Raw genomic sequence first — 13,774 nt, forward strand, 5'->3', positions numbered from 1 at the left:
ATTTGAGCCCGATTCTGCCGCTTTGCAACTTGTTCAGCTTAGTAAGTATGGGTAGATGGGAACTGAGATGAGCCTTCCGTTCTCTGGTTTTGCACCTCCGGATAAGTAGTGGTTGTCTGATGACAAGAGGAGTGAAGGAGACGTGCTCATACACGGCTGAACGCTCAAAGGCAATGGATAGGTACTTCAGTATTTTTAAGGACATGTATTCCCACAGCCAAACTGCCTCCTGACTCTGTGGCAGGAAAAAACCCAAGCTGTCTGCTGAACAGGGACCAGATGGAAGGCTTTCTGTACTTCTTGCCGGAGCACCCGGCAAATATATGTAATTTTTATATACGTATTTATTGTAGACCAAAGCAATCTGGGACCAAATTTAGCTAAGACGCTTTTTTGCCTTCAAGACTGTGCTAACATGGCAATACTGCTTCTCAGGACCAGAGCCAGGATCTCTGCCGTGCCCCGCAGCTTTACCATGGCAAGAGAGAGACTCCTGGGCCCTGCAATCCCTTCTGTGCCATAGACTTGTCCTGAAGCCAGACCTGTTTTCTCGTCCCAGCTTTGCCTCCGATCTGTTACCTGACTGTAGGTAACTCGCTCAAACCTTCTTGAAACCTTTCGCACGCTGTATATCCTGTCTGGTCTAGATCCACTATGGATTGCTAGGTCTACCAAACGCTACGTCGCAGTCGGAAGCCGGTATTTGTGCTTCTGTAATAAAAATTCTGGGAAAGGAGCTACCCCTCACCATGTGTTTGTACGGTGCCTCACGCCAGGGAGCGCTGATCTATTACAGATAATAAATAGTCATCGAATTGCTTATCTTTTTACCAGTTCTGGTTCAGAGGAAGATAAGATCATTCACCTGCAGAAACCTTCATTGGCTGGGAGCCTTTTTGTGCACATTTTCTGTATTAATATCAAGCAGGATTTAGTCTATTAAATTTAAGCGGTACATGGTGTACATGTTCAGTACTGCCAACACTCTGTTTTTCAATAGACATGCTGTGCATATTTGTCCTAAGCATCAGTATCAATGTATGATTTGATAATTTTTTGTTACTTGGGCTCTCTGAACAAAAATTTGTCTCTATTTTTTTTTTTTTTTAAATATGTCTGTAACTGATTTATTTAAACTTGCAATTATAAAAACTTGCATCAAAGCCTAATTGTACTATATTCTAAGGAGGTCTTTTTAATTTAAATTATAATACTGAAAAAATTCTGTTGGTAAAGTTTCGAAGAAAGTAGGAACATCCAACAATGGAAAATTATTAACTAATTACCTGGAGTAAGTACCGAAATGATAAAGCAGCCTTTTGGAGCTGTAGCTTCTTCTGCAGGTGCAGAGAAAATGTTTTGTTTTCTGGTTAGAACAGTTCATTTCAAACTGGAAAACAGGTCTGACAGCTGGGTAAAAAACATGTTCCCCTCTTCCTATCTGTGATTATAAAACTGATGGAGGAGGCAAAGACACTACCTAAATCTTGAAGGATATAAGGTCCAATCCAAAACAAGAGTAGGAGCATATTCCAGACACTGAAGTGCAACGTTTTGGGGGACTGTAAGCCAGTAATATCACCTTTGTTTGCAGTCAGTGTTTCTTCTGGCTTTTGGTCGAGAACTGGTTTGTATCTCACACATGTAGAGGTGTAGAAGTCTGTCTGCAGGCACCGGCAGCGATACCGGGAGAAATGTGCTACTGCACATTGACAGAACTGCCTCTACTGTCAGAGCTGAACCTCTGCATAAGCCTTTGTGTCCAAGGCCATTTTGGCTTCAGAGTCCGTATGAGTACGCTTGAGTTGCCTTAGGAGCCTGATCTCTCCCTGCTCACAGTAGGGAGAATGTCGGTGCTTCATTCTGCACCCAGCTCCCCAAAAACTAGTTCTTGTTGTGTATCGGGGCCATGGTGACCAGAAGCTGTCTTTACGCTTAACCTAGAGTCCTAATAGAGAGGTCCTGTTTTTTTTTCTTCCAATAAACTAATTATTTTTTACTATATGGTTTGATAAAGATTGTTTAGAATAATGTCTTGAGCAAATTGAAAGTAGTTGTGTTGAACTAAAAGTTTTCAAATACTGTTTTTCTTTGAGTTTAAGTCTTTGTCCAAATGTTGCTTGATGCCATTATAAACCCAAATTGCAAGGCATGTAATTCATAGTTTTCTATAATAACTTCTAAAAAATTAAGAAACTGAGTAGATCCATGTTTAATAAATATATTAAAAATTGTACACATCTGTTCTGTGCACAGAAAACGTCAATCCATTTAGAATAAAGGATGCCTTTAACTGCAAATCTTCATGTTTATGGTTAAAGAGCAAGAATGAATATTTCTTTAGGAGAAGGAAAATAAGAAAAATAAATCAAGGTTTTTGCTGGCGATTTCAAAATTTGGTTGTCTCCAGGAGCCAGGAGTGCTCATGTATGAAATAGGTCCCTTTTGTTTGCGATAGTGGATAAGGAACGCAAATATGTTGTTTTTCCTTGATTTCTCAACTGCAAAGTGGGGACTTCAGATTTCTACCTCACAGGAGTACTGAGATGTGATCATACATCTTCCAGGTATGCACCACTACTAAAATCCTAGGTCTGATCCTATTATTTCCTCCAGATATTTATTTGTAAATATATGTAAACTTCTCCAATCATTTTCTGCCACTTGAGGCAGTTTAGGTAGTTGGATGTCTTGACTTTGATTCTGTGTGAGCTTTTAAAAAAAACGATCAAATGAAAACAAGTGAAAAACCCCGCTCACAAAAGCATTCAATATCTCTCTCTGTTATGTGGTAGCCCTGGACAAAAATCTGACAGATAATAACTGAAAGAAGATATTTCTTTGGTACTTTCACAAAATATTTGTGTTCTCTAGAGGTCTGAAAAGACTTCATGGTCCACAATCGGCTGTCTTCCCATCCTAAGATGAATAAGTGATAGCAATCTTTTTCGCTGTTGAAAAGCTTCATATGTACTAAGCCTATTCTGGCATTTTTTTGTTGCACAGTGGATCTACTCTTACGGTACAGCAACAGGTGCTGGAGCATTTCCCATTGTTATAATGCTAGCAAAGTAATTTACCAAGATCCTGTGCTCAAAACTTTCCAGAACGTCTGCTTTTTTTGCTTTGTTCCCTGCACATTAGTTTCAGAACCTTTTTGACTTATATTTAAAAAAAGGATTCCGCCTGCCCCCCGGGAGTTTTTTCAAAGCAAAGGGGACCATTGGAGTTCTTTGTCTTACCTCTAGTTACTAAAGGTCATGAAATTTAATCCAATACTTGAAAATCCCCAGGCAACAAATCATTGCACGGTAGGCATGGAACAAGAGAGGTCAGGGCATATCACCTTATGGTACAAATAAGTAGGTAAGAAATGACTGGGCTATCGTAGTATCGATGTATGCATATGCTGCAAAGAAAGGAAGAAGTTTCCCAGGATTTGTAACTATCTCCTCTGATGGGAAGGTCATACAGTTCCACCTTGGTCCCAAATCTGGCAAGAAGTACGACTAAGTATGACCCCAGTAGATGGGCAAAATGTGCCACCCAGGGATCAATGAGTATTTTCAATTCTCTGTGTCTAAGTCCTGGTACTCTCCAGCCGATGACCCAAGTCCCGGTGGAGCCCTGAGAGGAAGGTTAAAGATACTTCAAGGTACATCTTGGGAAGAGAAGGGTCGTAGCCCTCTGCGTGATTAACTGAAGCTCTGGAACATGAGATTTTGTTGCAATCCTTATTCTAATGTGTAACTGCGAGTGTAATGGGAAAGCTGAGGGCAATCCTGTTCTCCCCAAGGCCCTTGAGGGATGGTGTCAGAGGCAACTTACAGAGCCGTGGATCCTATGGTTTCGAATGATTTCTAAGCACTAACTGCAGTCTGAATGGGAAACAAATATTGAAGAAGGTTTGTCACTTGTTGAAAACTGCTGCTCCATAGGAACTCAGGTTTTGGATGGTAAGAAAGGAGAAGTCAGGCAGGGCAGTGCTTTTTCCCCTTTTAAAGATGTGGAGCTCAGACCTAGTTTTCTCACAGCATTTGCAGTTTTGTTTTCCATTTTTGTAAGTAAACTCCCATCCTTCCATGCATAATGTACCACAGCCATGACCCGACCCCGTAAGGAGGCTGCCTGCTCTCAGGCAGCTAACCACAACAAACCTAATCGAGGATGCTTGCAACAGGTTCATCCCAGAGCAGGCTTTCCTTTGATTTCTGATTCTTCTGCTTCATCTCTGTTGAAACTGCCTGCAAGCCGCCCTCTTAACATCTGCAACGCTCTTGCAGGCCAATCTGCCCCTGCTGCAGCGGGAGCTGCTGCACTGTGCAAGGCTAGCCAAGCAGAACCCAGCCCAGTACCTCGCCCAGCACGAACAGCTGCTTCTGGATGCCAGCACCACCTCACCTGTTGACTCCTCAGAGCTGCTTCTCGATGTGAACGAAAACGGGAAGAGGCGAACTCCAGACAGGTGAGCACCGCCGTGCTTTTCGCGCCCCGCTCAGAAATGTCCCGTGGGTCGAAGGTGCCAAGCTCCGCTAGCAAAGGGGGAGCTTATGGGTGGGTGCCTGGGGGGAACTGGGATGGTGTTCCCTGAGTGCAGGTCCTGCCCTCATTACAGCTGTGCAATGGCCAAATTACCTTTGCGTATGTGTGTGTGCACGTGTATATATCTAGATATATAGATACATGCACATACTGACTCAGGCAGCAAAATTGCCTGAGGACACACTGTGGTCATATCTACATAGAGATAATACTGGCTGGCCAGTGCCATACTGATTATTTAGTGCATAGTATTTCTCTGCAGCATAAAGTGATGAGCAGCAGATCACTCCAGCTCCATATGCAAGTCCTTTGTATTTGAGGTTTTTTTGGATTAAACAGAAATATGGGGAAAGTGGCTAGGCACTTACATTGGGAAATACAAGGCAAGCTCCAGAGTGCAGTCAGGGCTTTGACTACTTCTGCTGTGCCATGTTTCCATATCCATATATCCAATATCCATAAGGATATTTCTTCCAAACAGGAGAAATGTTCGCTGAAATCTGTTTTTTTTTGTTGAGCTGAGAAAGACTCCATGCAGGGGAAGCGATTCCGCATGTGCGAAGTACAGTAGCTTTAGGGATATGGAACAATTTTCTCTTTTTCTTATTTGAATAAAGTTCTTTGTTTAGTGTTAGAAGAAAATGACTCTTGTGGTTACTTATTTTTAACTGTCTTCCCGTAATAGTGTTAGAAATTCAGCTAACATATAAATGTTACCTTTGTGAGGCCCAAATATTAGATTTTTCTTAGTTTTGTTTGCCATGGATTTATAGTATGGAAAACTTTCATAACGCTGTTCTGCCAAATGCCCCTACCTGCATGCACAAGGAACTGCAAGTGTCCTAGTTATCTTTTAAATGAAAAAGGTGAAAATTTGCAAAATCGAGAAGGCTTGCAAGTTTGTACAGGTGACATTTTGGTGTAGGGACAGGCCGTGATAGCACAAAGCCTATGGAGAAAACAAAGTCTGAAAGTTCCTGAGGCTGGTAGGCAAAAATTCAACACCATATATTTGAGCATATTATGGAAGTGAGAGCAAAATACTTTCACATTTTTGTCTATCCAATGGCTATGTTACTTTAATTTTTACTGCTTACTTCTGGCTCTGCGTAGCTTTAAGTTCTACTATGCAGACATTTTCAAGATCTTACATCTACATCATGGGGAAGTATTTTGCTTTAGATTGCGTTTCAGGAAAATCCCTATGGACCAGCAAGAAAATAAAGATACCAGCAGAGAAGCCCTTTTCCGTATACCCTCTTTTCACCATTTTTTCCTGACAACTAGACCAAACTGAAACAGCCATCAGTGTTAACACAAGCCTGCTAACTACATCCAAGAAAGATGATTAATTCTCAGACATTTTCAATGTAGTCTCTCCGTGCAAAGAGATAACGTTCCAAAGCTGAAATTTGGCTCCCTGGGGCAGTTCTGCTCCATGTCCTCAGTCTTTGCAGAGTGTGTACCAAAACATCTATTAAAAAGGCCTCTTAAAATCTTGTGCATCTTGTGAATAACTTAAATATCAGCATGCTGTAGCAGTGTCAGTAGCAGACACGGTGTTTTTCCTACAGATAGACAGACACACATTAAATTACCTCATAAGCCCGTGAGGTCTTGCTTGACAGAGAATACAGAGGAGAAGAGGGACGTGCCTTCCTGACAGCCCTAGCTTACTTTTTTCCCTGTTAATAGAGAGCAGTATTACTCGCTTCTCCCATAAGGCCACAAAGGAAAAATGGGCAATAAAATATTTCCTTTGTTTTTCTTTCTTAGCATTCTGGAATAATATATCTCCCCTTTGAGACCCAGTTTGACAGTGTTGATTTTGGTTATTTTGTAACAAGTACGGTCTCACCTAGGGTACCTTCGGTCCTGGCTGTGTGGGAGGGGATGGGTGGTGCAGGTGAAGACTGGTACAAGAACTTGGTAATGAAAAGACACCTTATTAGTCTTACAGCAAAAAGGACATAGGAGTAGCGCTTAAGGCAGATCGGAAGAATATTGGATTTTAAAGTCAGACTTCATCTTTTAATTAAAAATGAGGCCTAGACCTAGAGAGGTTTAAGTCTGGTTTATGGATTTTGTCCTCAGTTCCTTTTTAGTTAAAATACATAGGTGCCCTTGAAACTCGGAAGTCTCTGCTCACGAGCAAGTGCCTTTGCCTTCACAACTGAAGTCTCTCTTAGGCTCCGTCCAGCTCGGGGAGCCTTCAGTTCCTCTCCAGGTGGTAATGCAGCTTTTGGGGTGAGGGGTAGACAGTTTAACTTCCAGGGTATTTGAATTCCCAGGGTCCAGGGAGGGCTGTAATGCGGGGCGTCCCACTGGCCTGCGCGCTCCGAGGTGCCAGAGCTATCAACCGGCAGCTTCTGTCGATCGCTGCTTGAAATTAGGCTCCTTAGCTCTGGGGAAGCAGCGTTTCAGAAAAACCCATCCTTTCTTTTTTGACCCTGAGATTCTTTGCTGTCATGAAAGACCTGGAAAGAGACTGCCCAGCTCACCCATTGGAATGGTGCCTTGAGCTTAAAAAATAAGTTGTTTTTCGCAGTTTCAAACCACCCTGCCACTGTTAGTCACACCTACTTCTCCGTTGACTATGATTAAAGCTATACAGAAAAAAATAAACTCATACAGTAGTTTTGGCTGAACCAAGTTCAGTGGAGTTGTCTCGTGCACTCAAGAACATTTGTACTACAGATTTAGTAAAACGAACAAGATCCTGTTGGAAAGATTCTTAAATTTACTGAATGGGAGTTTGCATACGTTTTAATTTGGATAATGTAAGTAAACCAACCACAAAAAACTGTCCTCAGAGTCAGAGCATGCCCAGACTGAAACCAAATACTTGTCTGGCTTTATACTCATTACACTATTAATTATTTTAATTGTTTTCAGAGGAGCAGGAGGAAACATCTGGAAATATGTATACCTTTTGTTTAGATATCTAAGTAGTTTTCAAATATAAAAATACAGCAGAAGATACGAGGCATCCTTTAAGAGGAGGGTTTGCTGTGACTCTGTTCCTAGAATATGGAAAAAAATGACTAAAAGGCAGCATCTTTCCAGGGGAACTAAATGCAGTCAGAATAATTTTGTTTGGAGGTATGTGTCTCAATAAAGTAAATTGTGGTATCTTTTTCACTTCCCAAGGGATAAGATAGAATATATATATGATAGGTATACACATAGATATATACAGATATATATGCACACACATTGTATATAACGTGTATGTAATATATATATCTCGTACATAGATGCGTGTGTGTGTATATGATACATACGCGTATACATTAGAAATATATATACGCATGTTCTTCCATATTTACATTTTTCTTTTGGCCATGGGAAAATGCATACCGTTGATTCCAATAGAGGTAAAATACAGTAAGGAATTAGGCAAAGGAAGTGGAATGTGTGTGTTGCACATAACCACATCCACCTCATGATTTTTTTGTTCAAGAAAATCAACATAAGTACTTTTTTCTGCTTATAATTTCAGAATCTTTTTTGCATATGCGTTTTCCAATTCTGGGTATTTATCTGCGTATCCAAGTCTACTGTATGTGAGGTTTTATAGAGCAATCTGACAGCAGAGCTTTGTGTTTTACTGAATGTTTTCTTGGTGCATATGGTCTGACACGGATGAGCAGCCACGGTGAGATTTTGGAGTCTATTAAACTAGCTCATTAAAAAGATCAATCTGTTTCTGTAATAACACTGGGAACCATCAGTCACTGCAAGAGAGAAAAACTGACACCTGAGGAGACAACACATTTTGGTAATTTGTTCATGACATGTCATGAACAAAGTGTTCACTATATTTTGTTTACAACTTTTGGAGTTTACATTCTACTGTAGTAAAGCAAAGGAACTTGGACCAATGTGAGTTTTTATTTTGGTGAATGAATGCTTAATTATAAATAACATGATTTTAAATACATTAACCACAAAACACTTTTTGCTAATTAATCATCCTTTGAGCTTGCTGGGAAGGGCTGTATGGCACATGAGCATGTCATATAGTGACTCTACATTTATAACAGCTGCCTACAAAGTGGATATAGGATAACAAAAAAATCTGTTAGAATAGCTCTAATTTTGAGTGAGAAGAAAACAAAAGTGGCCATGATTGTTTTGTGACTTTAGAAAGTGCTGCTGTGCTTGCTTGTATCCTTGGCACCCCGGACAAGGAATTCATGTCGAAGGTACCTGGGCACAGAGGCCGACTTTGATAATTCTGTTAGGTAAATCTTCTTATTTGAAGAAGGTCCTCCACATCTCAATAAGATGAAGGATGCTCACCGCTCTTACAGCTATGCTCCTTGTAAGCCATGTGTAATTATGAGGAATTTTAAAAGAATTTTCTTAATATGAACTGTTAGCAAGGCAATATTAATCTTTTCTGTAACACAGTATTATAAACAAAATAAGTATTTTATTCCAGCAAAGCATGATCACTTGTTTGGTCATCAAGACTTCATTGGTGGAAGTCCAATTTTAATCAAAGCATCTTACACAAATAGCAGATGAACAGCTTTGCCTCCTTCTTGCAAGCTGACTTCAGCGTTCAGCAAAATTGGTGTAATACTCTTGATGAGGTGAAACTTAATTTTCCAGCCAAGGAAGTTTTGCATGGTCATTTCCTACCCAGGAAATTATCCATAAATTGCAATAATTTAAAACTGAAATGATAACTTACAAACAACATAAAGTCTGTTAAGACTAATGACTAGTATCTATTCTGCTATCTTTAATCTGAGTAAATCATGGCTCCAAGTAAAATGACCTCTCGCATGTTTATAGCTGAAGGACCCCATCGTTATCATATTGCCAATTTTCCAAACAACAAGTGTCGATTTATGTGCACGTCAAGGAAAATGTGACCAACAGGAGCAAGAAAAAGAAAAACAAGAAAATGTGTCAGTTAGGCTTCCTACACGTTCAATGTTATTTCCTCTTTACAGCTTGTTGTTGCTTTGCAAAATCAAATGGATCAGATAAAAATCAGACGAAATCAGATTAAGATTGTGGCGGGTTTGGATTTGGAACTAGTACTCGCAGGGGTCTGCTGGTTCCTGTGAAACAGGAGTGCCTCCTCCGGCACCTGGGGAAATGCTGCTGTCCCAAGGGGGTGAGACCTGGAAGAATGAGTAGGACTGAGATCAGAAGCAGAATAGTAGGTTGACTTCAGGGCATATGAATTATGGCACTCTTCAATACTTTGTCTTTTGTCACTATATGCAGTATGTTCAGATATAGTAAATTTGCCAGTGATTCCTGTTCTGATGAGACTTTGGAAGTTGTTGGTCAGAAACACAAAATGAGTTTATGTACAGTGTCATTCTGGTATGCTGCTAAGTTGTTTATTTGGTCAGTGCAGAAAATAAAACAACAAATTGTAGAATTAAGGTTTTAACACCCAGAAAAGACCTGACAGCCGTTACCCAGCATAATAGCAAAAATAGAAATTCAATTTCAGTAAATGTGTTTTCAATGGTAATGTTAATTTCTATGTTAGTTAAACTCGGGGTTCTAGAAGAAAATGGATATGCTGGTGTGTTGTCCAAGCTAATGCAGTCCATTCCAGTTAAGGTACTTAAGTACAAAGCATTCCTAAAAAGATACAGAAGTACATGTACAGTAAGGTGCAAATATGTACATTTGTATGAAAATACATGATTTTAACATCTAATTATAGTGCAGAAAAGGAAAACTGGATTCCTACTTGTCACAGTTTTCTGGTTTACTTTTCCTACACCGAGTGATCAAAAAAAGTCAATGAAGATTTTTAATTACTTACAGTTTCTGATTTTTTCCCCATCTTAGTTAGTGATCATTTTAACTGTAACACTAAAGAACTTTGGCAAATGAATAGCTTGGCTTGTATATAGAGGGATGTCAATTTTTTGCTTGCATAGTATTTTTACAATTGAAAGACCTGGACATTGAGCTTGAGTAGATATGTGCAAAGAAAACACACACCAGCAACTAAATACAAAACTTGTGTTGGAGAGCTGTCAAAAACATCACTACCCATTGGGAGCTATTGCAAGCAGTTCCATCATGCCAAAAGTCATTAAAAATATATGATGGTCCTCAGGTTTTCCTGATTAGGAGTTTTCACAGCCATTCTGTGTTTGCTTTGGAACAAGGTACATACTCCTCTTTTGACAAAGTATGTCTTTTGTATCTGTGCCCAAAACTAGAACAGCTGTCCTGCTGTATTGGTGAAAGACTCTCCTGTCTTTGCCAAGTTAAGGTATAATAAAATACATATACCTGCAGCTTCTCTGGCATTAGTGATTGTGATGAGGTCCCTGGAAAATCTCTTTACTCCTCCTGAAAACAGTGCAACCCATCTTTTAATTTCCTGCTGGTAATTGCAAGATCTTACTTTGATCCTCTCTCCCCGTGGATATTGGCAAAGATTTGGTTTCATCCTTCCTCTCATTGACATTAAAGGAGAACCTATCGAGGGGCAACAATTAATACCTTGAGTGTTTCTCCACGGACAGTCCCTTGAGGTTGGTTGGTTTATGGAGGAGGGTTTGTGGAAGGGCAGTTGGTTTTAACAGCAAACAAACAAGAAAATTAAATCAAATTTACCTTCCTGTCAAAGTGACAAAAAATTGTGTTATTACTAGGAAGACATATTATGCCATCTGTGAATCACGGAGGAGAAAGTTCTCTTTAAAAAAGGCTGGAATATATCAGCTGTTTAATAAAAGGTTTTGGAGGGAGGGATGCAACCTCAACAGTTTGCGATATTTATATCTAATAAGCTTTCTGTTCAAAGCTAATATTTTGTAGGTTTTGTTTATTCCAGTGGCAAAAAACCCCCGTACTTCAGTGAAACAAAGCTTCCCTGAAAGCAGTGTGTACCCATTGAAGTAACTCTAGCCTGCCTTTTTTTATTTTAATGGAAGATGAGTTCAGTGTGAGTTCCAGGTTCTCAGGCAGAGGTGCAAAATGGAGACTTCTTTGGAAATAGATGATTATGAATTGAATTAACGAGTGTCTATAATGTAAAAAACTGCCCTTCTCCCTCATAACTCTTCAAAGTTGTCTGAGCGTAAAACCCTTAAGAATAACGGAGTGGGAAATCTTGAACGTTATTGAGGATTTAAGTCTAACCACATCTTCCTGCAAAATTAATGACAGGCACAGCACCTTTGACTGGAATAGCCCAGATGGTACAAAAATCTCTGAAGGAAACATTTCTCATCATCTGGAGTCATTCTTGCCCAAAGTCTCAGCGTGACACTGATCTTGATGAGAGCTCATCCTGGCATTACGTATAGCCCAGCTTCAGCATACTGACACGCACTACTTTAAGACTGTATGCTATCCTCTTGAAAAAGGATTTTTTAACTGTAAATTTCTTTACCTGTAAATTTCCCCCAATCACTGTATGCTATAGCACTACTGAAAGCAGGAGTTTCTCAGTCTCTAGCTTCATTTATCAGTTGATTGTTTCAGCTCTGCAATTACGCATGTATCCATCCCATCAGCCGGTGATTTCAGCGAAGGCTGCTCGCTCTCCAGCCCAACTCTTTAAGCCGCTCCACCAGAAGGCTCGCCCTGCTAATATTTCTCAAGTTGCAGGGATAGTTAGACAAGGTGAATGTGTCCTTTGTGTATCTTGAATAAGCGGTGTTATGAAATATTCTGCCACACCACACACTTGGAGCAGAGCGAAAGAACAAGCTTTCGTTCCTGAAGCTGCACGTGTAGGTGGGGGTGCGTGTTCCTGAGCAGCTCTGCTCGCGAAGTGAATTCAAGTTCCTCTGCTTTGTTTTTCAGAACCAAAGAAAATGGCTTTGACAGAGAGCCTTTGCACTCAGAGCATCCAAGCAAGCGGCCCTGCACTATTAGCCCAGGCCAGCGGTACAGTCCAAATAATGGCTTATCTTATCAGCCCAATGGTCTGCCTCATCCCACCCCACCTCCACCTCAGCATTATCGTTTGGATGATATGGCCATTGCCCATCACTACAGGGACTCATACAGACACCCCAACCACAGGGACCTCAGGGACAGAAACAGACCTATGGGTAAGGCATGTTGATTTTCTGCGCTGTTTTTTTTAGGTTTCTCTTTTCCTTGTAAATATATTCTGTATTTTGAACAGGCGTTTTTTTGCTGAATAAATATACCTGCCATTCAGATGTAGCCTTTATAGGTGTTTGCCCATCTAGCTGCTTCTAATGGCCTTATTTCAGATTTATATTTGTAAAAGTGGATGGAATTGTGCCTTTGCTACACTCCAAAGCAAGAGAATCAGAAGGAGGAGGAACCTGTGCTTTCACAGCTGCATAGATGACATGGACACTCAGGTGTTTGGCAGGCAAGGATAGGTAGAGCCTTTTATTTTTCTTTTAATGCCACATTTGTGACGGTAACAACATCGATATAGCTTGATTTCAGCTCAGACTAGAGGAAAGCCTTTGGAGAAGTGTTTCATGTGCGACATCTCAAGACTGCACTGCAGCGTGGGGATGTCTGCAGAGGATGCGAACCGCAGAAGCACCAACCGCACCCCGCGCAGGGCTGCCCTTGCAGCATGTTTTGGTTTAATGGGATGTCTGATGCTCTTGGATTTGCCTGGCTTGCTTCACATCTGCACTAACTGTTCTTCCTTGTTTTAAACAAATCTTCAATAAAAGAGGAACGTTTACAAATATTCAGCATCTGTATAGAGGAGGCTAAACAAAGAGCAAGTGTCGGTTCCTCTTGAGTGTTGATAATAAATACTGGCTTGGTTGTATCATGTTGTCAGCTGCTCTGATATATGTGCTACATTTTAACCACATGTTGTTTAAACATCTGTGAAGGGATGAACCCTTAATGATGCTCTGTTGACATGGTAGTAATTACTGCATTTAGTGAAATAATGTTGAGTTTATACTAATATTTTTTCAACTCTCTGAAGTACAGCTAGTATTCGATACATTGAGTTACCAAATAATTGTCTTGCTGACTTCTTCAAGTAGTGCAAATGAAAAATTATATATTGTATTATATGTTATATATATATATAAAATAAGCGTATATCGTCAGAAAGGGTTATGTCAATTTTTGAGAGGTCATGTTGCAACCTACAGAACTTGGCAGAATTGAAGAACATTAAATTGAGTAAACCAGTAGTATCTTGTGTGGGGAAAAGTGCTAAAGAGAACTTAGAGAAAAGTTTTTAAGCATCCGTTTATTTTTGTGGTGGCATTCCTGA

General features: G+C 40.2%; 1 protein-coding gene across 13 annotated transcripts in view; it reads left to right on the forward strand.

Annotated features, from left to right (window-relative positions):
• Positions 1-13,774, forward strand: part of RUNX1T1 (RUNX1 partner transcriptional co-repressor 1) — a 115,580-nt gene that overhangs the window by 73,788 nt on the left and 28,018 nt on the right. For all 13 annotated transcript variants that reach the window (XM_075141501.1, XM_075141497.1, XM_075141499.1 and 10 more), the window contains 2 exons: positions 4,284-4,465; positions 12,349-12,599. In XM_075141501.1, the coding sequence (XP_074997602.1) occupies positions 4,284-4,465; positions 12,349-12,599 (433 nt within the window). The remainder of the gene's footprint in view (positions 1-4,283; positions 4,466-12,348; positions 12,600-13,774) is intronic.

This window comes from Calonectris borealis, chromosome 2 (assembly GCF_964195595.1).
Source record: "Calonectris borealis chromosome 2, bCalBor7.hap1.2, whole genome shotgun sequence".
NCBI classification, from domain to species: Eukaryota; Metazoa; Chordata; class Aves; order Procellariiformes; family Procellariidae; genus Calonectris; species Calonectris borealis.